Source organism: Lucilia cuprina, chromosome 2 (genome assembly GCF_022045245.1).
Source record: "Lucilia cuprina isolate Lc7/37 chromosome 2, ASM2204524v1, whole genome shotgun sequence".
Taxonomy (NCBI): domain Eukaryota; kingdom Metazoa; phylum Arthropoda; class Insecta; order Diptera; family Calliphoridae; genus Lucilia; species Lucilia cuprina.
In genome coordinates this window covers 35706720-35734541 of record NC_060950.1, presented here as the reverse complement: position 1 = coordinate 35734541, position 27822 = coordinate 35706720, and the positions used below count along the sequence as shown (strand labels likewise).

Genomic DNA, 27822 nt, shown 5'->3' with positions numbered 1-27822 from the left:
GAAAGCAGCGCAAGAAATACATGTTGATGATGATAATGTTGTTGTGGTGCAAACAGCTAAAAAGTTAGCTTTTACTATACACAGGATGCTTTATTAGATATCTGCCGCCTAAAGCAATAACAGCTCAACAGCAATAAGAAAAACAACAACAGCACCAACAGCAATAACAACAACAACATTTGTAATATCACCAAAATGTCTTTCTTTTGTGCATGTAACAATCATGTAACGACAACAACATTAATAGAAGTTTTACTTGAAAGTTTATAAAAATCATACTGTTCACTTATATATTTTTTTCTTCCAACATTTTACTAGGTTTTCTTCAAACTGGCAAATAAACCAAAAAAAATAATATTGTTGCCGTTTTATTGTGATGAGCAACATTGAAGAATTTAAGAACGCAAAAATTTTTGCTGCAAACCATAAATTTTAATTTAGTTGCATTTTCTTTTAACTTTGTATTTGCGTTTTTTCTTTAAATTTTACACATACACTTTTAGCCTGTTGTATATTCATGATTAATTTTTATATTTTTCTTCTATATGTTTGTAACAAAATATATATATTTCTTTATATACCGCGGAATTTCAAATATGTTTATATCTTCGACAAAGAAATTTGCTGTTATAGCAACATTTAGAAAAATATTTTGGTTGGAATCTTCAATTGTTTCATTTGTATAGTTCGTGTCTTAAGTCTTTTGTTTTAGTACCTTAATAAATGTTACAATTCAAGATCTATTATAGCAGCAGTGCAGTGTACAATTTTCAATTAAAAAAGGAGCTGAAGCATTTTACTTTTCTTTTTTTTTAATTAAAAAAATAACATTTTAGATCCTTTTTTAGAGCATTTTAGTATTATTTGGAGTCAAATGTTCTTATATTCTTATATATTAAATATAGTTTTTATCTCTAAAGGAATTTTCAAAATAAATTGTTCATATTTTCTATATGTATTTAAAAACATGTATTATTGTTTTCTTATAGAATACTTTCCTAATTAACAGTTTTTTGAAAAAAATGTTCTTTGGAAAACTATTTTCTTAAAAAAATAGTTTTGTTTAGTAGTTTTCATGTAGAAATGATTTGAAAAACAGTTTTCATAAACAAATGATTATTTGAATGACAGTTCTCTTTAAAAAGTGTTTTTACTAACAGTTTTTTATAGAGAAATGTCTTCAAAAAAACGTGTTTCTAAAAATATATTTTTTATAGATAAGAGCCTTTAAAAGAAAAAAAATCTGTGTGAGGGGTGTGGCTAAAGTTGTTTTGTACCAGCAGACTTATAACAACAATATATATAATGGTTATTTATAACAACATAACATATAATGGTTAATTGTTAGTTTAAATGTTGGAAATAATATCTTTCAGTGAATCATACTCAAAATTATAATTACCATGAACATGTAAATGATTAAAATAACTAAAATTTTGTTTAAATCGAATTGAAATATCAATTATATGTTTTTGATAACAATATATTATTACAGTGAACATAGTTTAGTATTAGCAACCATGTCAAACCATGTTTTTTCTCTGCGTGTAAATATAGTTTTCATATATATAAGAATCTTATAAAAATTCCTTGAAAAATCACTCTTTCATGTAAAAGTGTTTTCGAAAAACAATTTTACTTAATAAGAAATTTCTTTCTTTAAAAGACATTTCATTTCATTACATATAATCTATTATTTCTGCCATTAAATTTCACGGAAAATATCTACAACAATAACAACAAAAGTATACATATTTTTAAACAAAAAGTAACTTAAAACTAAAGGAAGGAGGAAGAGAGAAAAAAATATGGTCAATATCTAAGATTATATTAAAATGACATGAAGTGAACTTTAAAAAATCATTTCTTTCACATAAAATTTTTTAACAAGCTTTAACATGTTTAAGCAGCAAAAAACTTAAAAAATAACGAAAAATTTATAATAACAAGGACATATTACAAGAACATCTCTGGCAATACAACACAAATATTTACTACGTGTGATGTATAGAGCACACGTACTAAAATAAACTGTACAGCAAAAAAAATCGCAAAAAAAGGAACAAAATATTCTTTATGTGATTTTAAATATGTGAAAAGTATTCACAACTTTAAACAGTATTACAGGAAAACAATTGCTGTTAGTACGAGTATGTGTTATTCGTTCTATGCATTATCAGATTTAAATCTAAACTAGAAGAGAAGTTTTTTTGCTGTTTAGTTTTTACGCTGGCATAGTATATGCTGTAATATATAGAACAATAGTTTTATTTTAGTTCCAACCATGCGTTCTAATTTAATGAACACAAATTGAAATATATCCATAAAAGGTAATTTTTACCACACACATTGTTTTTTTTTCGAACTTTTTCGTTGTTTTTTTTTTTTTGTCTGTACTATATGATAACATAAGGATCATCAAATGTAAGTAGTGGAGTTGCATTTATACCTTTACAGCCTTTGTAGCTATGAGATTTTTTTCTGTTAGCATGTTTTTGTTTAGTTTGATTTTAACAATTTAAATTGTATTTTTATTTATTTTTTTTTTGCTTTTCGGTTTTTACTATAAATTGCAAATATTTTGCATATGAAGTTGCCTTAACAATAATTCTAATTAACTCCCTTGTTTTGTTGTTTCTCCTAAACAAAAGAAAACTATGCGTGTTGTAAATTGTATCATTGCTTTTTTATTTTGCCTCAAAATCAATATAAAAAAATAATATTAGCAAAAAAGAGGTTATATTTTTAAACCTTTAAGAGTCAAAATTGTTTTAAATTTGTTATAGAAATATTTCTTTGTAAGAAAAACTGTTTTCTTAAAAAAAACTTTGAAATGCAGTAAAATGTTTGTGGAATTCGAAAAATGTTTTTGAAGGATAATTTTCTGTGGTTTGAAAGCAATGTTTAGAAATGTATCTTCGCAAGACGGTAGGCTAGTCTGGAAATACAGTTTACTTTTTGATATGTGTCTTATAAAAATATGTCTTATAAAAATAGTTTTCATATAGAAAAGGGTCCTGGAAATAACGTTTTCGTTTTGAAAAGTAAAAAGAGAGATTCATGATTAATTAGTATATTTTTCTTTTATATATTTTCAACAAAATATATATTTCGTTACATATAGCGGAATTTCAAATATGTATGTTTATATCTTTGACTAACAAATTTGCTGTTATTGCAACAATTAGAAAAATGTTCTTTGTATAGTTCGTGTCTTAAGTCCTTTGTTTTAGTACATTAATAAATTTTAGAATTTTCATATATAAATGTGTCTTAAAAAGACACATTTCAAATAGAATATTGTCTCGGAAATACATTTTTGTATTGAAGAGTCTTGGAAAAACATTTATCGAATAGAAAAGTGTCGTATAATGAAAGTTTTCTCATAAAATTATCTACATTATTCTTATGCGAAAGAGTGTTTTTCCAGTACTAGATGTTTTCGTATAGTAAGGACCCTCGGCGCTCATTTAAGGGTTAACTGCACGTGTTTCTTGTTTTTTTATTTTTGTTAACATTTTGCAAAATGAACAAAACAAATATTTTCCGTTATTATATTACGTTAAACAAAAAAAAAAATACTATCAATAGAAATCCACCAAAAAATATATACCATATTTTCTCTAATGTTATTTTGTCATGTTTTGCAATTAAATAAAAATATGCTTTATATTTATTTTTTAACAAAAAAAAACATAAAATAATAGAAAAATTAAAAAAAATAACAGATAACTTGCATATGATGCTAGTGTGGTGGTAGTGTTGTGTTGCATGATAATCATAACAACAATTGGCAATTGTTGTAACATTGCACCTTTTTTGAAGTTAGTGATATTGTTGTTGTTATTGTAGTTATTGCTAAAGTTTTTAGCTATGGCCACAGATAGACCACCAAAGTTAAAGTATGTGTTTGTGTTTTTTTTTTCAAGTCCGTCCTTATTTTCATTCCACATTTCCTAGTCGATCTGTTTAGGCTGCTGTTTTAGTATTTGGTTTTTAATTTTGTTGTTGTTTTTTTTTCTAACCATTACCATTATTTTAGTCGATTTTTGTTTTTCTTATATGCATGTGCGTTAGTTTGTTATTGTACTCGATATGGCAGAAAACCATGAAAATTACATTGCTAGGGGTTACCATTTGCTATGCAAATTCTTGCTTATACATGATGCGGTTTAATTTTTTTCCTCAATTTTATTTTAGTTGCTCTTATAACTTGGACTGCTTCTATGTTAAGTTTTTTTTTGTTTGCTTTTCAGTTTGTGTGTTGGAAGCTATAAGAAAACTAAAGTAACGAAAAAAAGTTCATGGGAGTGATATTGAAATATGGTCATATACTTAAGGCATTAAGATCAGGTTTAAAATACAGAATTATACATAACAAATATGTTTTTTCGTCTGCTAACTAAACAAAATGTACAAAATGAAAAAAAAAAAGAAATTAGATATTCATCTTGTTGCTTTGGCAATATAAGCTCAACAAACAAGAAAAACAAATCAAAAAAATTTTCAGATAGCCAAAGACATATTTATTAAAAAATGGTAAATATTATTTGGGGTTTATTTTTAACAACATAGAATTTATTTCCAAAGTTTAGCTTTTTTCAAATGATGGGTCCTCTTAGGGTAATTATAGCTTTATTTATAAAATAAAATTTAAAAGTCAAAATTTATGTCTAAAGGAGGTTCCCATAAATTTTCGAAAATAGGCTCTTTATTGGAGTTATGGTCTAATATATACAGGTCCTCCGTTATTTCAGTACAGGCGGATGAAAGGACAGCTAGATATAGGTTATTCAGAAATATGAATGGAAGGTTGAACGGAATGCTGATAAAACTGACAAAACATTCATAATAGAATGAATTAATATTTCTTTATAAAAAGAATGAAAAAAAACATTTAATTGATTATTTAATTCTCTTTTCCAGGTTCTCCTCCCTTAACCGGTACTGGTATTGTTAAAGTCATCGTTCAAGATATGAACGATCACAGTCCAGAATTTGAGCGTCAATCCTATCATGCAACTGTACATGAAAATCAAGCCATAGGTACCAAAGTTATACAGCCTATAGCCAATGACAAAGATGCTGGACTTAACGCTAAAATACGTTTTACTCTGCTGGGAGAAAAACTGGAAAGATTTCATTGTAATGCCGAAACTGGAGAAATAACTACAGCTGCTATATTGGATAGAGAAGAAACGGCAGTATATTTTCTTACTCTAATGGCTCAGGATAGTTCTGCTACAGAACCACGTGCAACAGCTGTTAACTTGACTATAAGTGTACAAGATGTCAACGATAATATGCCGCGTTTTGAGGCCAATCAATATCATATTAATATACCCGATAAGACAGGCCAAAATGAGTTTGTGTTTGGTGCTTGGGCTCGAGATAATGATGAAGGTCTCAATGCTTTAGTTATGTATAATATCAGTGGTAAAGATGTCGAATATTTTACAATTAATGCCAAAACTGGTGTTATAAAAACTAAACGAAATTTGGGTTCTGATTTGAATAGACAATATTCTTTAGTGATTCATGCTTTCGATCAAGGCATTCCCTCAAAATCCTCTCAATCAGATCTAATGATATCGATGAAACCTTCCTCTTCTTTTCCCTCCTTCAATTATATGGCAAATACCCAATTTATGTTGTCGGAAGATGTGGCACCTGGTAAAAAGATAACCACCATTACAGCATCATCACCCAAAAAGGGTTCAGCTGGTAATATAAAATATTCCATTGCTGGTGGAAATTTGGGAGAAGCGGTTAGAATTGATTCAACTACAGGAGTGGTTACTATAGGAAAAGATGGTTTGGATTATGAAATGTCTTCTCAATATGAAATTTGGTTGGAAGCTTTAGACTCGGATCGTTTGCCTTTAAGGAGTGTTATGCTTTTGACTATTAATGTTACCGATGCCAATGACAATGCTCCGGTCATGGAAAAACTCATTTATAATGCTGAAGTTATGGAAGAAGAATCGCCTCCACAAACGATTTTTAAAGTTAAGGCAAATGATCGTGATTCTGGGGATAATGGCGAGGTAACTTATCGCTTGTTAGATGATTTTGAGGGCACATTTGAAATTGATGCCGACTCTGGTGAGATTTACACCACTATGCGTTTAGATCGTGAAGAAATGAGTCATTATGAACTAACTGTGGAAGCTGTTGATCAGGGTATGCCGCAGTTAACTGGCTCGGCCACTGTTCTCCTTAATCTTCTCGATAAAAATGACAACCCTCCCAAATTTACTCGCCTATTTTCGGTTAATGTCACTGAAAATGCGGAAATAGGCAGTTTTGTTATACAAGTAACCTCAATGGATCTGGATGAAGGCCCTAATGCCAATGCCATTTATACCTTAACAGAAAATCCTGGTGAAAAATTCAAATTAGATTCTATAAGTGGTAATATTACCGTCGACGGTCATATTGATCGTGAAGAACAAGATGAATATATTTTGAAGATAACAGCCTCAGATGGTGCCTGGAGATCGGATACTCCCATTACCATAACAATTCAAGATCAAAATGATAATGCACCAGAATTTGAGCGTGGCTTTTATAGTTTCAACTTTCCGGAATTACAGAGAGCAGTGGCATTTGTCGGACAGGTGGTGGCCAACGATAGAGACAAACATGGTCCCAATTCAGTTATATCATTTTCTCTGCAACATCCTTCCGATATTTTCACTATAGATCCTGCCACAGGAGAAATATTTAGCAAAAAATCTATTAAATATAAACACTCGCAATATGAGGCCTCACCGGAAAATGTTTATACCTTAACTGTTATAGCTACAGACAATGGAAAACCACCTTTATATTCAGAATGTATGATTAACATTAACATAGTAGATGCTAATAATCATGCTCCTAAATTTGAAAAATCATTGTATTTATCTCCGGTGCCGGAGCATGCTCGTGTTGGCCAAAGGGTGGTTAGAGTGCAGGCTCATGATTCCCTAGACACGGGAGTGAATGCCGAAGTAGAATATTCATTTAAGCAAGGCAATGGTACCGAATTCTTTAGCATCAGTCATCAAGATGGTTGGATTTCTCTATCAAAAGTCTTAGAAGTGACTCCCAATACATTGTTCTATCTAAATGTAAAGGCATCTGACCATGGTGTACCCTCGAAAAGTGATGAAACTCGTGTTCATATTATTGTTACTGGTGAAAATCGTTATTCACCAGAATTTACTGTTTTAAGTTATCAGGTAATAGTGCCTGAAAATGAACCTGTAGGTTCGACTATACTAACAGTATCAGCTTCAGATAGAGATGAAGGTCTGAATGGCATGTTACGCTATGCCATAGCAGGAGGTAATGAAAGACCTGAATTTAAAGTGGATGCTGAAACTGGAGCTGTTATAATATTACAACCTTTGGATTATGATTCTATACAAGAATATCACTTAAACATTTCAGTACAAGATCTAGGCTTTAAACCCAAAACAGCAGTAGCCCAGCTTACAGTAATACTCACTGATATCAATGACAATCCTCCACTGTTCAATCAATCTGAATATCATGCTTTTATATCCGAAAACAAGCCGGCTCATAGTTATGTGTTCAGAGCTCAAGCTAAAGATAAGGACTCTCCCAAAAATTCCATTATAAGATACTCCATAACTTCGGGTTCAGGTAAAAATTTCTTTGCCATCAATGCAAATACCGGAGTAATAACATCTTCGGTAAGTTTTGACTATGAAGAAAGAAACGAATACACTTTGCAAGTAATGGCCGCCAATCCAGATTCACATATGCATAGTATGTGCCAAATTATTGTGCACATAAGAGGTGTCAATGAATTTTATCCACAATTTGTACAACCAGTTTTTCATTTTGATGTTTCGGAGTCTGCAGAAGTTGGAACTCCCGTGGGCTCAATACAAGCTACTGACAAAGATGCTGGAGAAGATGGTAATGTGTACTATCTATTGGTGGGTTCCAGTAATGATAAAGGATTTTCTATCAATCCCTCAACTGGCTTTATATACGTTTCTCGTCACTTGGACCGTGAAACTCAAAGTCGTGCTGTTTTAACGGTGATGGCTAAAAACTATGGCAGTATACGTGGCAATGATACCGATGAAGCTCAAGTTATTATATCCATACAGGATGGCAATGATCCTCCAGAATTCCTTAAGTCTCTGTACATGGCCAAAATTTCTGAAGCTGCTACAGTGGGTAGTAAAGTTGTAAATGTAAAGGCTGTAGACAAAGATGTTAGACCACAAAATAATCAATTCAGCTATTCCATTATTAATGGTAACATAAATCAAACTTTTAAAGTAGATCCACAAACTGGAGAAATCGCCACTTCCAAGAAATTGGATCGGGAACAAGTACCAGAATATAATTTGGTAGTAGGTGCCATAGATACTGGTTTACCTCCTCAAACTGGTACCACTATGGTTAGAATTGAGTTACTGGATGTTAACGACAACGGTCCTACATTCTCCAATGATGGTTTAATTGGTTATATTTCTGAAAATGAACCAGCTGGTACATCAATAATGACGCTTTCAGCAACAGATCCCGACTTGCCACCAAACGGTGGACCTTTCATGTACTATTTAATTGGAGGTAAACATAAGGCGTTCATAACCATAGACAAACATTCAGGTTTAGTGAAATCAACACGCAGTTTTGATCGCGAACAAACGCCAGAATTAGAAGCCATCATAGAGGTTGAAGATAACGGTCAACCCAAACAAAAGGCCCAACACAAATTGATTATTAAAGTATTAGATCAAAATGATAGTCCTTCATCTACGCGCACTGTACATGTACTACTAAATGTCTTTAATGACAATATGCCCATTGGAAAGATAGCAGATGTACATCCGAATGATGCTGATGTAACTGGCAATTATAGATGCCGTATAATACCTAGTTCGCAATCTAGTCCCATGGGGTTGTTGATCATACCGAATGCCTGCGATTTACATACTACCTACCAAACTTCTGTGAATAATGGTTACTCCTATTCCATATCGGGTAACGATGGTAAACATGGTGATGTTGTTTCCACTGTAACCGTAGGTTTCCAAAATTTCGACAACAGTACTATAGCCAATTCAATCACTGTACTTATACGCAACATGACGGCCGAAAATTTCTTGGCTTCTTACTATCGTAACTTCGTGGATCTTATGAAATCAGCTGTAGATTCTTCGGAAAACCTATTGGTTTATAGTGTACGAAATACTACGTATAATTCGACCGATTTAGAGGTTATGATTGCCTTAAAAATGGCTAATCAAGGTTATCGCTTGCCCCATTACTTAGTTGATCGCCTAAGCAAGAAACGTGAAGCTGTTACTAGACTGCTGAAGACAGCCACCAATGTGGTAATCGGTTATGATCCCTGTTCATTGTCTCAGGCCTGCGACAATGGTGGTTTATGTACCTCTGAGAGAAGATTACATGATTCAGAAACCTTGAATATTGTTGACAGTGAATCTTTAATCTTCAGTGGACCATTGGTAACACACGATTTCATCTGTAAATGTCCAGACGGTTTTATGGGTCAACAATGTGATAAAAGACAAGATCCTTGTGCTCCAAACCCATGCCATGGTAATGCTCAATGCCGACGTTTAGGTTACGATTTTCAGTGTAACTGTCCAGCCAATCGTGAAGGAAAATACTGCCAGCAGGAAAGAGGTGATGTGTGCTCCGGTAACCCTTGTAGTAATGGTGGTTCATGCCGTTCTAGTCCCGACGGCTCTTCATTCTTCTGCCTATGCCGTCCAGGTTATCGTGGTAATCAGTGTGAACATGTAGCTGATTCATGTCGACCAAATCCTTGTCTGCATGGTGGCGTTTGTGTAGCCATAAAGCCTGGTTATAAGTGTACCTGTTCGGAGGGTCGCTATGGTAGACATTGTGAGAAGACTACATTTGGTTTTGGTGATTTGTCATTCATGACTTTCCCACCTTTGGATGCAGCAACAAACGATATTTCAGTAGTATTTGCTACAACTAAACCAGATGCTTTACTTATGTATAACTATGGTATACAATCGGGAGGAAGATCTGATTTCGTAGCAATCGAGGTGGTAAGAGGAAAAGCATTCTTCTCATTTGGTGGTGCTCGTACTGCCATAACGACTGTGGTAGTAGGTGGTAGCAATAATTTGAATCTAGCTGATGGTAATTGGCATAAAGTTACGGCTACACGCAATGGTCGTGTAATGTCTTTAAGTGTGGCCAATTGTGTAGAAAATGGCGATGTATGTGAGGAATGCAGACCTGGAGATACTACATGCTATGCTGACGATGTGGGTCCTATAGGGTAAGTATTTTAACATACATTTTAAACAAATTTAGAGCTAATAATGTTTTTTTTAGAACACTAAATTTCAATAAACAGCCATTACTTTTGGGAGGCCTTATATCTGCAGATCCTGTTTTAGAGCGTCCTGGCCAACTGCACACTGACGATTTGGTTGGCTGCGTTCACAGTGTTTCTGTTAACGGTCGTGCACTTAATCTTAGTCAGCCTCTTAAGCAGAGATCAATATCAATAACCTGTAACCGTAATCTGAATGGTGGACCTTGTATACAATCGACCAATACAGATCTAACTGCAAATCTTTGTGGTCCTTTCGGTAGTTGCATGGATCGTTGGGATACAGCTATGTGTCAATGTGGTGGCAGTCTACTTTCGCCTGATTGTCAGAATTCTTTGGAACCTATAAGCATAACTGATGGCGCCTTTATTGAATTCAAAATCACCGAAAAGCACAGACGCATGCAATTGTTGGACAATCTCTATGCGGGTAATAGCATTTGGTCGTATGATATCTCAAGACAACGCAGATTTACAATAGATCATGACAATTTAACCGCTTTGGCTCAAACCAATGAACTACCCAAGACTCTAAGTTTAATATTCCGCACTTACAAGGAGAATGGTCTGCTACTTTTTGCAGCTAGTAATAATCATTATACTTCCTTGGAGTTACAAAATGGTAAAATGGTGTATTACTCCAATCAAGATAGTATAGTAAATATGACCATTAGTAATCCTGCCAAACTAAACGATGGAAAATGGCATAATATAACTCTGCACTCGGTAAATCGCATTTTACGCATTATAATAGACGATGCTCGTGCCGGAGAGGAATTAGATTTTGCCGGCGTTCATGATTATTTGGATCCGTATTTAACAGTTTTGTCTGTCGGCGGCGTTCGAAGGGAATATCTACCACAAGAACACATGCCCACGAACTATGAAGGTTGTTTTGCGAACTTCACCATCAATAACGAAATACAACCCTTTAATGGCTCTGGCAGTGTATTCAGTGAAGTATTGTCACGTGGAAAAATTACTCATGGTTGTGCTGGTGTTATGGGTATTGGTGCCGCCCAAGTTGCTGATCCTATCAGCATAGGTGTTACTCTCGTTATAGTTTTCTTTGTTATATTGGTTGTTGCAATTCTGGGCTCCTATGTCATATATCGTTTCCGTGGTAAGCAAGAAAAAATTGGCAGTTTAAGTTGTGGTGTTCCTGGATTTAAAATCAAACATAATCCTCCTTCTACCATGTTAGGTGGTGCTGGAGTTTCCCAAAATCCTGCCGATCATGTTTTGTCCAGAGGTATGCATGGTAATGAAGCTCAAGTGGGTTATCACAATGATAACGGTGATTTGATCAGAAGTGTGCCGGGTCATCATATGGTAGGTCCCGAATTGATTTCGAAAAAGTTTAAAGAACGAGAAATTAATCCCGGAGAACATCAGCAGCAAAGACCTCAAAGACCAGACATAATTGAAAGGGAGGTGGTAAGTAAAAGTCCCCCTTTACGTGATGAACACCACCCACCCATACCACCACCCAGTCAATCACATCATCCCCATGATCATGCCAGTTCTGTAGATATGAACTCTGAGTATCCAGAGCATTACGATTTAGAAAATGCTAGTTCTATAGCTCCTTCCGATATAGATATTGTGTATCACTACAAAGGATATCGGGAGGCTGGAGGAGTGCGTAAATATAAAGCTACTCCAGCTCCTGTAGCCTCATACACTCATCATAAACATCAGTCAGCAGCATCACAACAGCAACATCGACATTCTCCCAGACATGGTGTAGGAGGACCTTTTGTTCCGCGCGGAGTTCCTCCGCAAGCTAATCAACCGCCTCCACCTTCAAGTACACCTAGACAGCACCAAAGTACACCATTAGCGAGACTATCACCAAGTTCCGAATTGAGTTCTCAACAACCGAGAATATTAACATTGCATGATATTTCCGGTAAACCTTTACAAAGTGCCCTTTTGGCTACTACCTCCAGTTCGGGAGGCGTTGGAAAAGATGCTTTACATAGTAATAGTGAGAGAAGTCTAAATAGTCCAGTAATGTCACAACTTTCGGGACAAAGTTCGAGTGCCAGTCGTCAAAAACCAGTAGTATCGGCCCAAACTGCCTCACAAGCCCCCATGGGTTTGACAGCCGAAGAAATTGAACGTTTAAATGCCAGACCTAGAACATCAAGTTTAGTCTCTACACTCGATGCGGTATCATCAAGCAGTGAAGCTCCCAGGGGTCCAGTAGGAGCACATCATTTATCTTTGAGTGGAGGTTTACACAGTACAGATGTCGATGCGCACAGTTCTACATCCACCGATGAAAGTGGTAATGACAGTTTTACTTGTTCGGAAATCGAATATGACAACAACAGCATTAATGGAGATGCCAAATTTTCCACCAGCAAAAGTATACCAGATGAACGTAATCCTGTAGGTCGAGCTATGAGTGGTGATGGTAGTAGAGGTTCGGCGGTAGCTAAGGCTCCTCCCATGCCTCCGCATTCCTTTGATGGTTTCGATTCCTCTTTCCGGGGTTCACTTAGTACTTTGGTAGCCAGCGATGATGATGTATCAACACATATGGGTGCTTTATATAGACAAGTCAATAGCGCTGCTTCACCCACAGCCCCGCCACCCATGGGTTGGGAATACTTACTTAATTGGGGTCCGAATTTTGAAAGTTTAGTAGGAGTATTTAAAGATATAGCTGAATTGCCGGATAATGTAGGATCAGATCAAAGAGCCACAGGATCATTGAGAATGAATCAGGGTCAAAATAAACAATCAGAGGAATATGTTTAGGAAAAAAAGGTAGAGGGAGTTTGGCAGAGATTAATATTTATAAAAACAGTCAAGGTATTTCGGAGTGTAAAGCTTTAAAGAGAATTTAATATTGAAATTACTAAACAGAATGAGAAATAGTTAAAGAGAAAGAAACATTTAAAATAATATATACATAGAATAGCAACAAAATGCTGTGTTAACTGTTTTTTGCACTTAGTAATAGTATTAGTTTAGGTTTTATTAGATATTATAAAATTTTGTTTAAGCTTTTGTAAATGAGTTTTTATTTACTTTTGTTCCAATTTTTCTTCTGCCATGTGTTTCAAAGAAATCAAAAATCTTTATAATTCTAAATTAGTTCTAAATTTCGTAAAGCCATTTCATTTTCAAATGATCTAAACTAAATTATTTAAAAAAGTCTTCCATACAAACTAACAGTGCCTTTAAAAAGTAAACGAACAATTTTTTTCAACTCAACTTCTTAAACAAAAAGAACTGATCACTAAGATATTATAGATTTAAATTAATGTTTTAAACTTAACTATGTTTAAATAAAATTAAGTCATTTAGCTGTAGTTAAAAAAGTAAAGATTTAAAACAAGCAACAAATAATGTGTATATGAATCACCTTGTATCAAGGTTTGTGTCCTAACTTATATAGCAATATTAACACATAGCAACAAGCCAAACAAAACAAGTAATATTTTCCGAAAAGCAGACAACAAAATAAAAGTTATAGGTTTGTGCATAAGTTTTAGTTTAAAACAATTTCAAATAAAAATCAAAACTATATAAGTTATAAACAACAATTAACTATAGACATTATTAACATTAAGTTAGAATTAATTAATTAAATATAGGAAACTGTAAAAATCTTTTTAATATAACAAATCAAGTTTATTTAAATCAATACGAACTTATAAATTCTTTAACAAATTGTGTGCTATATTATTTTTTTTTTTTTTTATAGAACGATAGTTATAAAATATTTTATTTTAATTATACATTTAAAAAGACAAAATCTTTAAAAATCACCCTGTATTTTAATAATTGTTTAAAAAAATCTTGCCATAAGGTTTATATATAATAATTAGTGTTTAAGCTTTTAACAATATTATTTATATATTTTTAAATCTAATTTTAAAAAAAGCTTTAAGTTTCCTTATCCTTTTAGCTTATTTTATGTACGAACAAATACTTTGTAATAAAAAACAAAAACTTATCAAAATTATTCTTTATTTTTTGTTTCTATGTTGTTGTATTCAAATTTCTTTAGTTATTACAGTAGTTTTTCTATAAACAAAAAAGAACAATTTTTTTGAATAGTAAACAATTTGTTTTTAGTTTTGTAATAGACTTTATAAACAAGTAACAAATTTTTTTCTTAGAAAATAAATAAAAATTAAAGCAAAAATAATGAATTACATATGTTTTTATTTGGAAAATATATATGATGACAAAGCATGAGTTACGTAAGTATACAAAAGCTCAGCACAATTTTATCACAGTCAAAAATGTCCTAATCACCCATTTATATTTCTTCTAAAAGTAGAACATTTAAAACATTATTTCAGAATTGTATTTCTTGTGATTTTCTAAAGGTACAAATTAGATTTTATTGAGTTAAAAAATTTACAAATGTTACCAAAATAGGACCAAAGGAAATAATAATTTTTCGTTTTACGAGAAAAGTTTTTTTTACCCAAAAAGATAATGTATGTGTACATTTATATCGCTCACTCACTCAAGTGAATTATGGACGTTAAAGCCATTTTCTGTAGAATATATAGTATGGGGGCTAGGATGAGAGAAATGTGAGTCCAACATTTCGTCAAGTTATTTGTTTACACGAACACACAAAAGAACAGACTTTGAAAGTGATTTTCAGCGGATATTTTAAGTTTTAAGTATAGAATCGAGTCAGATTGGTTTTAAGAGTCTTTTTTTCGTTGGCCTGTACAACAACTCTCTCAGCCTCTAGTTCGATTCATTATTGATTCAATTTTACACAATGATGTGATTACTGATACCGAATACACAAATCATTTCAATTTAATTTCAATTAAATTTTTGTTGTATAAAATATTTTTGTAATATACTGTATTAAATTATAGTAACTTTGTAAGCTTTATTAAGCAATTGTAAACGTTTTGTTTTTGTACTCCAATTCATGTAATATTATAATGTATAATTCAAATTCAATTGGCACACTAATATTTTACAACAAAAATTCTAAATCACATCTTAAGACACTTAAAACATTTGTATACGAACTGTAATATAATAGGAACTACTAGTTTTTCTTTTTTATACCCTACACCACTTTAGTGGGGAGGGTATATTGGGTTTGTGCTGATGTTTGTAACATACAAAAATATTCGTCCTATACCCACCTTAAAGTATACCAATCGGCTTAGAATCATTTTCTGAGTCGATTAAGCTATGTCCGCCCGTCTGACTGGCTGGCTAGCTGTCCATGTAGGCCGCAATTTTCAAGATAATTGGATGAAATTTGGCACACACGCTTCTCTTGGCCCAAGGACGAAGCCTATTGAAAATGGTTAAAATCGGTCCATTATTTCGACTAGCCCCCATACAACCGTACCCCCCAAATAGGGCCTTTTGGTTTATAATTAATTTAAATGATCTATTATGTTAACAAAAGTCGAAAAAAACTTAGTTTTATAGAATTTTAAATGACACTACCGATTTTGTAATGATCGGGCTTCATTTGACCCTATCCCCCATACAAACTCCCCTTCAGAAAATGACTTAAAGGTCAAAATTCACGTACAAACACTAATAACACTTTTAAATTTTACATAAATAATATTGAACCAACATTTTTAAGGATAGGGTCATATTTTGCCCTACTCCCCTTTGAGCCCTCTTAAAAAATCTCTTTTTTTGCCAAAAAAAAGTAAAAATATTCCGAAATACAGTTAAAAAAACAAACAAAATGATTTATGTTTTTAAATAATCCTCATTTTTAACATACATACTGACTGGTGTAGGTAATCATATGGTCGGCTACGCCCGACTATACATTCATACTTGTTTGGAATAAATCATGCAACAATTTGAAATGCGAAACACACGCAATACGTATTGTTCACATCTCACACAATAAATATTTATAATTTGATAAATTTATAAATGTAAGTTATAACTTAAAATAATGTTAACTTAACCTTATTTTAACTGACACATTTCCTAGAAGAATTACAAGTATGTATACACTTTGGAAATAAGTTTCAAACAAATGTCTGTATTAAAAATGTGTGTTTGTATGTGTAAATTGAAAATTTTCCTGTCATGACCATTTGTCGTTGTTAAAAACGTTAGTTTGACAGTTGTAATGTAAACTAAAGAACAAAATGTAAAACGAACTCAAAAGCTAGGGTACAAAGGAGTTTTGACAGTTTCAGGTATTTGTGCTTTTTATTTTTACAAAACTAAACAAAACAAAATGTAATGCAACAGGATTGGTTACAGTATTTATTGAAGAAAAATAAAACAAAAACAAAACAGGAAAAATAAACATCTTTTTCAGGCAGGCGCATATCTTTTAACTCTTGGAGAGTCGAATATACTACTATATAATGCACAGGGTTGTTAATAAAACTGTGGATTGAGTGTTGGTTTTTTAATAAAATGAGTTTTTAAAATAACATCCAAACTGATTTTTAATATTTTTCTTAACTATGAAAATTAGTTTTTTTATTTTTGTATTCTTTTTAATTTTATTCCACTTGTTGTTACATACAATGAATACTACATACCATCTACATTACTTTTAATTACTCTTTTTTATTTGAGTTTTGCCATTTTATTGGTGTGTCATACGATATGACACGCTTAATTGAGTTATAGTGTCCATGGACGTTATGACAATTTCAAAAGTGTCACAATATCGATGAGCAAAATAAATGAAAGTCTATGAATTTATTACAAGACATTCATCAAAAAAAGGTTTAATTTAGAGAAGCCAGTATTCGAAATAACATAGAATTTAAAACCTCTGTGCCCGGCCAAAGGCTGGCTATCCGAGTCACATTTTATTGAATCGAAACTTCTAAACAAATTTTCAAATACATTTCTGTTTTTAAAGAGTCACAATGTCACTGTCCATTGTACCGTTTATTAACATATTTTATTTAAACAACTTTTTTTTACACACACATAATGAAAGGTTCCTTATACAAACCGTATTCTGTCTGAGCATTATTTTTGTACTTAAAACAAACCAACTTTGTGTAAGCACTTATATAAGGTGTTGTTTATAAACGAGCGTAGTAAGTTATTGTCCTCACCGTGTTAAAAAATGAGTAAAAATGCTAATGAGTAAGTACTGAAATCAACTTTTTTAGACTTTTAATTGATAAATTTTTTAATCGAAATATTACACTGTTATTATCTATTGAAAGGTCCACAATTTCACTAAGTCTCCATACAAGTAAACCCCGGAATGCAGTTTATAGAGCCATAAGTTACTGCCCTTACCTTGCTTCTTAACACAAACAAGACCATCATACCTTTAGAAAATTACTTTAACGGTCATAACAGTTATTATATTTTTCGATACATTATTTGATGGTGGGTATAAAAGATTAGGCATAGGCGAAAATAGCACTCTTACTTGTTCATATTAAAAAAGTTTATTGCTGAATTTCAAATTAATATATGTGGGATCCATTATGCCATCATTTAATTCTGGCAATACCATTCAAGTAACAAGTTCTCTCTCATCCCTTTAACATTCTAATGGTCAGTTTTTAATTGACTTTCTCACACTCACCTGTTAGTGCTACAAACAAAAAGCAAGTGTAAAACAGTAAAACTCTCAGTCATATGGAGTATTTTGAAGTGAAAGTAACTGTTAAAATATATAAAGGCAACGGTGGTTGAACATAATGATTAATGATAAAAGGAAAAAAATAATGTAAAAAGAAAATATTATAAAAATTGAAAAGTATTTAAATAATATACAAAATTATTTCTAAATGGCATGTTTTAAAAAACAATATAAAATATATAATAAAGCAATATAAAATATAAGAAAAGAGAAAATAATAATAATTCTTTCAATTTTGAAATATATTTTCAAGTGTTTCAATGTGTGTTGTTTTAGCAAGAAAGGCCATTGTGAAATAAGGTTGAAGTTTAAGGAAACAATTAACTGGAGGTTATTTTTATAAATAACAACAACAAAGTCTGTAAAAAATTGTATTACTAATGAAAAACTTCGAAAAAACACTATGCAGCAACGTAACCAAAATAAAAAAGAAGAAAATTATAGAATTTTTCACAACAATACCGCACCAACTGCAACAAAAACCATGCGTAATTCAGCTGGTTTACCACCAACAAATAGAGTAGCTACATCATCCAGTACGGTCACTACCATACAATTGACACCACTGTGGGAACATATTTTAAGAACACGTAAATTACCCGACACTATTTGTCCCCGTTTAATGTTTTCTGAGTTCCTGGAACGTTTAAAAGATCCAGAGTGGCAGGTGCGTCAACATGCCCTTAGGGTTTTTGTGGATGTATTGGTGGTGATGAAATCAAGGGCAGATCCTTATATGGAACCTCTTATAGGTCAGTTAGTAGAAAATTTGGGACATCAGGCTCCTACGGTACGTAAGGGTGGTTTAGATTGTTTAAGAGTATATTTGGCGGAAACTGCCATGCCTGAAACCATAATGTTACAAATTCTTGATATTGGTCTAAATCAAAAAATAACCAATGAACCTTTTGGTGGTCGTTTGACCTGTGGTGTTATGCTGTCGTTGCCAGCATTAGTTCAATCAACCCTACACACTACTAAGAGTCATTTTATACTAAGAACCACCATCGATATGTTAGTACAAAAAATGGGACAAGTGACACACCAGGAAATCACTCTTAAGGTGTTGCGTAAAATGCGTGAACTCATAGGCGAAGGCGAGTTTATGAAGTACATGTCACATGGTGCTTATCGAGAATTTGATTTGTTGTGTAATGTTTATGGTTTATCAGGGCAGGAAGAGGGTTTAATACAACCTACAAATGCGATTTTTTTATCCTCCGAATCTAATACGAATACTTGGCGTTTAATGGCTGCTAAAAAGCCGTCAAAACTTGCTAATTGCTGGCGTTCTTCTGAGGAGGAAGATGTCAGGATAGAAGAGCAATGTACTACTGAAACTGTCCTTGCTTGTCCGGCCAAGGTTATAATGGAAACTGAAATAAAAATAAATGACGACACTTTGACAATGCGTATTTTAGAGGCAAAAGATGATGACGTTTGTATCGTACAGCCGGAAATGTGCCATAAATCTTTAGCTGAAACCTGTCCCAATAGTTTAGAAGATGAGGTAATATGCGGTCGTTTAGCAAGTGCTAAAAGTCTACGTGAGTCGTCATCGTCATTAGTAAAACTATTAAGTGATTCTGATGATATGGAAGAGGAAAAACCTAAACAAGAATATTATACCACCATTGTAACGCCATCAACGCCCTCTCGTACCCCAAAACGAGTAACATTTGGTGGGGAAGTAGTTAAAATGCGCACGCCTGATAGTGATGCAAATTCAACAACCAATAACAATCATCAACAAAAACAGCAGCAGCAAACGCAAAATCTTCAGCAGTTACTTACAAAAACAGATAAAAAAGATGATATGGCAATGCATGTCAATGATGACAATCAACCCACATTCATATTACAATCTCCACCTACAACTGTTGACTCTAGTAAAACTTCAGTTTTAACACTGGATATTCCAAATGATAATACAAAACCATTAACACGTCCCAAATCAGGACCAACTTTAAAGTCCTCAGGGTCAACTTCAATAACGCCTTCCCCAGCAGCTTCTTCCCAAACTACTTCCCCCAAATCTCCAGCAAAGTCCCCTAAGGATTCTCCAAAATCACCTTTCAAGCGTTTAAGTATTAGTCCAGTGGACAATATTATAAGTCCACGTACGGCTCATAAGGAAATTGAGGTTTTACACAACTTGCAACGAGATCCCTCACCAAATCGTGCTTTAACTGCAAGGCGAGCCAGTTTAAAAACCGAAGAGTTAAATACACCTTCATCCGTTAGCAATCAACCATTGTGGATGGAAACTCAAGAGAAGAAAACACATTGTCAACAACAAAGTCCGGTTCAACCACCACCTCCTCGATCTTGGGAGGAATTGGGTATTGTGGATAATGATACACTAATGGATTTGCGGTCGGGAGTAAGTAAAAATGTATATATGTATGTCTGTATTTGTAATGCTTTTACGTGTTGTAAATATTACCATCAAACATATAATACCGCTTATATTGATAGTGGCTATAATGAGGTCAAATGTATAAGTATACAATATATGTGTCTACATACATTCACATATAAATGTATATTAAGAAATTTGAATAGGCTATCATTAAAACGACCTTGACTCGATTTCTTCGATGTTACATTAATTCATGTACTTATGAAGAATTATTAATGTGTACAATTTATTACATGTTAATTATTGTTTATGTAAATAAAAAATAATGTTAAAGTTATACATACACGTAATATGTACTTTAACTTAGGCTTTTTGCTACGCTTAATTAATTTATCAAATACTAAGCAACATTACTGCTAAAATTTACTAAATCCAAAACATTTAAAGCATGTTAAAGTTCGTCGAATTAAACAATGAATTATTTAGCATCATACTTAATTGCTTTCATTATATCACAGCAAAACAGGGTGCAGCCTTTACTTACTCAATAATATATTTTTCAATGAGTACTACATTCTGACGGCATAAAATAGAAGGGGTCTAGTAATGATAATTTATCATCATATAAAGTTTTTGGTGAACATATCTTGATAAAGAAAGAAGATATGTCAGATATTATGCCTTTATTATAAAGCAAACAGAATAAATGAGAATTTTACGAGTAAAGTTTTTGTTTCAACGTTTCAAGATCAGTCCTTTAGAAAAGGCTATAGATTAAAAATTTTGTCGGCCTGTTTTATTACTTTGCTTCATTTTTCTTATCCTGTTAGGCAAATTCTTGAGATTCAATGAACTTTGACAAATCTAAGTTCCTAAACCGTTTAGAAGCGCTATATTCAAAAATCAACTCACTTTTTCTAGCCGAAATCATGAAATATTGGCAGTAGATGTATCATTTCGTTATGCAGATTTTTTTAGAGAGATTTTTGTAATTCAATGAACATGATTCAGTATTCTTAGTACAGGATATATGAATATATTTAACATAGGATCCAAAGACCTTATAATAGTAACAACTTTACTATACATAAATTGCTTACAAACTTATGTAATCCATAACATTACATTCCCAATAAAATCTGGTAGGGTATGTTCAAGTTTCTTTTTTTATTTTTATTATAAATAAATTCAACATGTTTATTTTTATCTTTTATAATAGATACCTACACGTTTATTTATTTAGTAGTGTCTGTGACGCGTCAATGTCTATGTGTTTAATAGTTAAAGTAATAAAGGGTTTTTTTATTATTGTATTCTACATATAGCGGTAATAATACATACAAAAACTTTTATCAGATAAAAAATAGGTCTACCTTCACATACGATGTACATATTCATGTAATATTTATACCCTACACTACTAAATTATTTGTCCTACACATATCATAGAATATGCTGAAACCATCCTACTTTCCCATAAATATCCTGGTAATGTAACAACATTATGAAATAATAAAGATATGACTGAAGATGGAATTTCATATAAATAGTTTCATTTATCAATTTCAAAACACTGTAACAATAGGTCCATTTCAGGATCTAACTTTTCATATATAGATTTTTAAAAGGATTCAAAATCATGTTTAAGGTATAATTTTATCATAAAGTAGGGTAATTTTTTACTTGTTACGTACATATTGTGTGCAATAACTTACTTCATATACATAAATACATACATGTCGATTTTATTAAATATTACCAGTTTTATTATTCATAAAACATCCTGATGACCCAGTTCTCATAATAAATAAATATATATGTGTATGTTACTTAAGTTTAGTTATATTTGAAGACGTAAGTAGTACATGTGTACGTACATATATTTACATAAACGTACATAAATTCTATATTCTTTTGTTTTTATGTATTGAAGAATAATTGTGTAACGGATACTGTATACCTTGTTTTGGGTGAATTGTATATTATTTGTTTTATGACTGACTGGTCCCTGCCTTTACTTATACAACAACGAGGATTGATTAATAAGTCAATAAAAGAAATTGTTCTATCCATGCTATAACTAATACCTGTTGCAATTAAAAAGTAAATTTTAAACATTTATTCTTATAAAATTAAGCTTTTCTTAATTGTACGACAAATGTATAAAGTTTAAACCAAAGTATAACAAGTAGTCCGATTCTCACATATAGGAAATTATTCTCTCACATCTACGAGTTGCGTGTGAATTCAACTCTCTTGCGAGAAGTTTAAACATGTCAAAACACTCAAAAGTTCACCTTACTTTTTGACCAATTTTAAGGATCGTACGCAAAATTCCAGCTATCCATAAAAAAAATCTGTATTTTCTTAAATAAATTCATCGCAATTTTTACATATAATATTGTTTCATTTTCTTAAACTGGAAAAAATATTTTTTTCTATTTATTAACATTTCATTTTTGTTGTTGTTGAATTTTAATTCACAAAGAGAGTTTCAATTAGGGTTCTATAAATCGACTTTCGAATAATCGAACAATCGACTTTTTGTCGAAAAAAGTCGAAGTCGACTATTTTGTTCCAAAAAAAGTCGATAACTCGACTATCGTCTATGAAAAAAGTCAAAAAATCGACTTTGTAAATAAAAGTCGAAAAAGTCAAGAATTCGAAAAAAGTCGAAAAAAGTCGGAAAAGTCGAAAGAAGTCGAAAGAAGTCGAAAATAGCCGGAAAACTCGAAAATAGTCGGAAAAAGTCGAAAAATCTCAAAAAATTACATAATAATAGTAATAATAATAATAATAATATAATGTTAAATGGCAACATTATAAATTTACGCTTCTGGCAACTTTATAAATTTTTAACTCGGGTCGGAAAAAGTCGAAAATAGTCGAAAAGTAGAAAAAAGTCGGAAAAAGTCGAAAAGTCGGAAAAAGTAGAAAAAGTCGAAAAAAGTCGGAAAATGTCGGAAAAAGTCGAAAAGTCGATTATTTATAAAATATTAAAAGTCGAAAAGTCGAAAAATCGACTTTTAACTAAATGCAAAAAGTCGAAAGTCGAAAAGTCGACTTTTCATAAAATGCAAAAAGTCGACTTTTCATAAAATGCAAAAAGTCGAAAAGTCGACTTTTCGTTTCAACTATAGAACCCTAGTTTCAATTTTTGGTTTTGAAAATTCAAACAAATTTAAAATTGTAATTTTTTATAAAACTCTGTGTGTTCAGAATGCACCAACACATTTACATTTTTGTTACCAATACATATTAAGAGTATTTCACTATCACATGCTTTGAGTAAGGAACTGCTGTCAAAGAGTCGGACTACTTGTTATACTTTGGTTTATACTATAAACTAGACTATATCCTAGAATCTATTTTGCCTTCACTTTATAGTAGACTATAGACTAGTTTATACTCTATATTTTAGCAGGTTTAATGCTAGTCTTTAGTCTATTATAATATAAAGTCTGGACAATAATCCTATATTATATATAGGATTATTACCTAGTGTGTTTGGACTAAAGACTAATATGTTGTACAATCTTTAGTCTGAATAATGGACTAGACTATTGTCTATAATATAGACTACACTAATATCTTAAGTATAGACTATGCTATAGTAAGGATATACGATAGTATAGACTACTAAACTTCAATATGGGCTATAGACTTAAGTCTGGACTGAGGCTGGACCATAGTCTGGGCTATAAACTTGACTGCAGTCTGATATGTTAGAAAATAGAACCAAAGACCACACTATAGTATAGAATAGACAAAATTATAGAACATATTTTAATAAGCTATAGTTCCGTTTATAGCTGAACTGTTGTAGGGATTATATAACGGACTACTACGCCATAATCTAGACTACACTATAATCTGGGCAAGACTATATTCTGTACAATGCATGGAATACACAGTAATCTATAATTTGCACTACAGATCATGCTACAGTTTGGGATATAAAATTAACTATAATGTGCGCTATAGAATGGAATATAAATTGTAGACTATAGAGAAGATTATTTATATTATAACTATAAACTAGATTGTGGCATAGAATATAGACTGGGCCACAGATTGTATATAAGATGGACTACAATCTTTTGTATAGTATAGACTATATATCAAACCATAACTATACTATAGGCAGGTAACTATATTGTGGTCTGGAATATAATTAAACTATAGTCTGGACCATAACTAGACTATAGTCTAGACTATAACTATAATATTGTCTAGACTAGACTATAGAATGTACTATAGACTAGACTAGATTTTAGTCTTGAATAATATTTTTTAATTAAAAGTTCTTTTAATTTCACCCACGTTTCTTATATATATGTTACCATTAAATTAGTAATTATTAACGGTTAGTTCTTTTAACTATATGTACTTACATGTATTACTCATATGAATTACTATTACACATATGTATTAGTATTATACGAATATATTTATTTTCTTCTGTGGTTTTGTTCCTCATATATGCAATAATTTAAATATATAGTATATAAAAATTAATATCCATATTTTTATGGTTATTGTAAATTAAGAACTATGCGTGCTTTAAATTATGATTACATTTGTCGTTTTTCTTTTTTCATCATATGATGCATTGGTTTACTAACTTTCATTCAAAAGTGTAAACATTCACAGTTTCTACTTTCATTTTTTTTTTTTTTTTTTGATACAGTTTCAATTATTGGCTAAAATAAATATTAAGGTAAATGTATTAATTATTAATTGTAAAACAATTTATTTTAAAATAATCATGAAGTAGGTCAATAAATTTGTAGTTGACCCATATTGATTTGTATGAGAAAATGTATTATTTAATACAATTAAACACGAACAAATTCCATTGACTTCTGTATGAGAATGTGAGTAATTTTACCCTACGTTAAGAAAATAACATTCTCACAATCATTTATACATATAACGTAAGTCCAGCAGTAGATCAGACAGCATAAAGAAAATGTACAATTATTTATAAAAATTGTAATTGTTGTTTCACCACAAACAAATTAATTTAGACCACAATTAATCTTAACAAAAAAAATGGTAAAATTAATTTTTATAGCATTATTGTCCTAAAAACAATCATACTATAAACCATACATGGGAATTTTTCATTAAGCATTAAAACTTCATTACCATTTATAAAAAAATTGCAATGAAAAATATTTTAAGTACCATTTAATGAAAATTATATTTTTTTCATTATAACTTTTTTTGATAATGGTAATGAATTTTCAAAAACGAATTTAATTAGTATTTATAATTGTCGAAAAATATATTAAGGAAAATTTTTCGAAGATTCGAGGTTTGAAAGCTTTTAAAACCAGTTTCCGTAGCCCAAATTGGCTGAAATTTTGCAGTCATAAGTACATCTGATGACAATACAATAATATGTTCGAATATTCGAAATTAAGTTCGAAATTTCGAAGTTATTTTCGAAAATTTTTTTATGTTTTTAAATTAATCTCTGTGTCATAAAACCTAAAAAAAAAATTTGAAAATTCGAACTCGTGTTCGAAAAATTTTTAAAGCTGTTAAAACTAGTTTTTCTAATTCGAATGTGCTGAAATTTGCCATACATGATTTCACCTAATGACAATACGTTATAATGTTCGGATATTCGAAATTAATTTCGAAATTAGAACTACTGTTCGAACATTTTTAAAATCCATTGAATAATGGTAATGAAAATTTATTTTTAAATAATTACTAATGAAATCGTTTCATTAAAAACCATTACCATTAGACAAAATAATGCTAATGAAAAAAAAATAATTATAATTTTTTTCAATTTAATGCTAATGAAATCGTCAATAAATTAATCGATATAATTAACTACTCCCATGTATGCTATAAACAAACTTTACATTAAATTTTTTGAATCTTTACAAAACGGCTTTAACCAAAACGTAACGATTAACATCTCTATTAATGCAATTAAAATAATATTTTCGATAATTTAGATGTTTAAATAGAATTAACCCAATTCCTCACCAAACGTAAGTAAAATTTAGTTCGTAATTAAGTGTTTCATATATTAAGGAATCTCGTAACTTTTTTCGTCAAAATAAAAACTAAATGTTCAAATTCAAATACTTGCTTTGTTGTTTACTGACCCATACACAAAAAGTACACACAATTTCTTGTTAAAAAAAATTTGGTGCTTTAACAAAAAACAAAATCAGGATTCTTTGTTTCCTTCAAGTATACATGTACACCTACATACATACTTATGTACATAAAATGCGTGTGAGATTGCATGCTGACTGTGATGATTGTTATGAATTGGGGTCAGTTACTTTAAGTAAAATTTATATAAATATTATTTTGATGATATAAATGTTTGTATTTAACTGAACTATGATAAAAATATTACAGTTTTATGAAATAAAAAAAAAACTTTAAAATAATCTTATATTTTGGACTATAATTTAGACTATGTATAAAAGAAAGTCCGGAAAACAGATTATATTATAGTCCGGACTAAAGATTAGACTATACTCAGGTCTATAGATTGGACATATATGACACATACATACATTGTTTATAGTATTTACAATCTAGTCTATATTATATACCGTAGTTTAGTCCTGTCTACAATATAAACTACAGTTCAGGCTTTAGGCAAGAGTGTAATCCGGGCTGTAGTCTGGGCCGTAATAAAGTCTATAGTCTAGGCTAGACTATAGACAAGACCATAGACTAGACTAAAGCATAGTTTATAGACTAGACTATAGATTAGTTTAGAAATTACACTATGGACCAGTTTATAGACTAGACTATAGAGTAGACTAAAGTATAAACTATAGACCAGACTGTAGACTAGACTGTAGACTTCTCTAGTCTAGTCTCAATCTGTCTATACTCTAGACTAAACTAAACGGGGTTCAAAAACCGATAGTTTTATTTTTGTTCTCCTTTGGGTTCATATAAGCCATATAAAAAAAAATACACAACATTTCGGCACAAACAAATCATTTCATTCTGATAACCCTAATGACAAAACAACAACAGTAAAATAATAACATTAACTGGTCATTTCTTCATACACGCGATAAATTCGCCGGTTTATTTCCTTTTCTTTAATTTTATTTTTATTTAAAAAAAGAAAAACCACCAACAATTTATGAAAACCAAACTGCCAACATACTCATAACAGCAGCCAGTTTATTTATTTAAAGAACTTAAAATCTGGGTCATACAACAAAAAAAGGAAAAAAACGAAAAAGTAACAAAAAAATATAATAAAACATTAAATAACTGCAAATACATACATAAATATTTGTTGCTTTTTTCGGGAAGAGTTATTGTCAGAACATTTGAAAATGCCACCACTTAGGAAATACAAATACACCTCAACACTTCTAATATTAAAACGTGTGTGAGTGTATGACGTGCCGCATTTATTACAACCGGAAATTACTTTCAAAGGAGAACTTAAGGATCAACAGAAAAATTAAATAAATAAAC

General features: G+C 31.4%; 2 protein-coding genes across 5 annotated transcripts in view; both read left to right on the top strand.

Moving 5' to 3' along the window:
* LOC111679776 (cadherin-related tumor suppressor) overlaps nucleotides 1-14078 on the top strand; it is a 228935-nt gene extending 214857 nt beyond the window's left edge. For 3 of the 4 annotated variants that reach the window (XM_046946676.1, XM_046946680.1, XM_046946674.1), the window contains 2 exons: nucleotides 4927-10312; nucleotides 10369-14078. In XM_046946676.1, coding sequence (XP_046802632.1) covers nucleotides 4927-10312; nucleotides 10369-13138 — 8156 coding nt within the window. In that variant the 3' untranslated portion in view covers nucleotides 13139-14078. The remainder of the gene's footprint in view (nucleotides 1-4926; nucleotides 10313-10368) is intronic. The other variant, XM_046946684.1, reaches the window with a different exon arrangement.
* A 3937-nt stretch (nucleotides 14079-18015) lies between these two features.
* Nucleotides 18016-27822, top strand: part of LOC111679780 — a 55171-nt gene continuing 45364 nt past the window's right edge. Inside the window, exon 1 of the mRNA XM_023441376.2 lies at nucleotides 18016-20358. Within this exon, the coding sequence (XP_023297144.2) occupies nucleotides 18379-20358 (1980 nt within the window). The 5' untranslated portion in view covers nucleotides 18016-18378. The remainder of the gene's footprint in view (nucleotides 20359-27822) is intronic.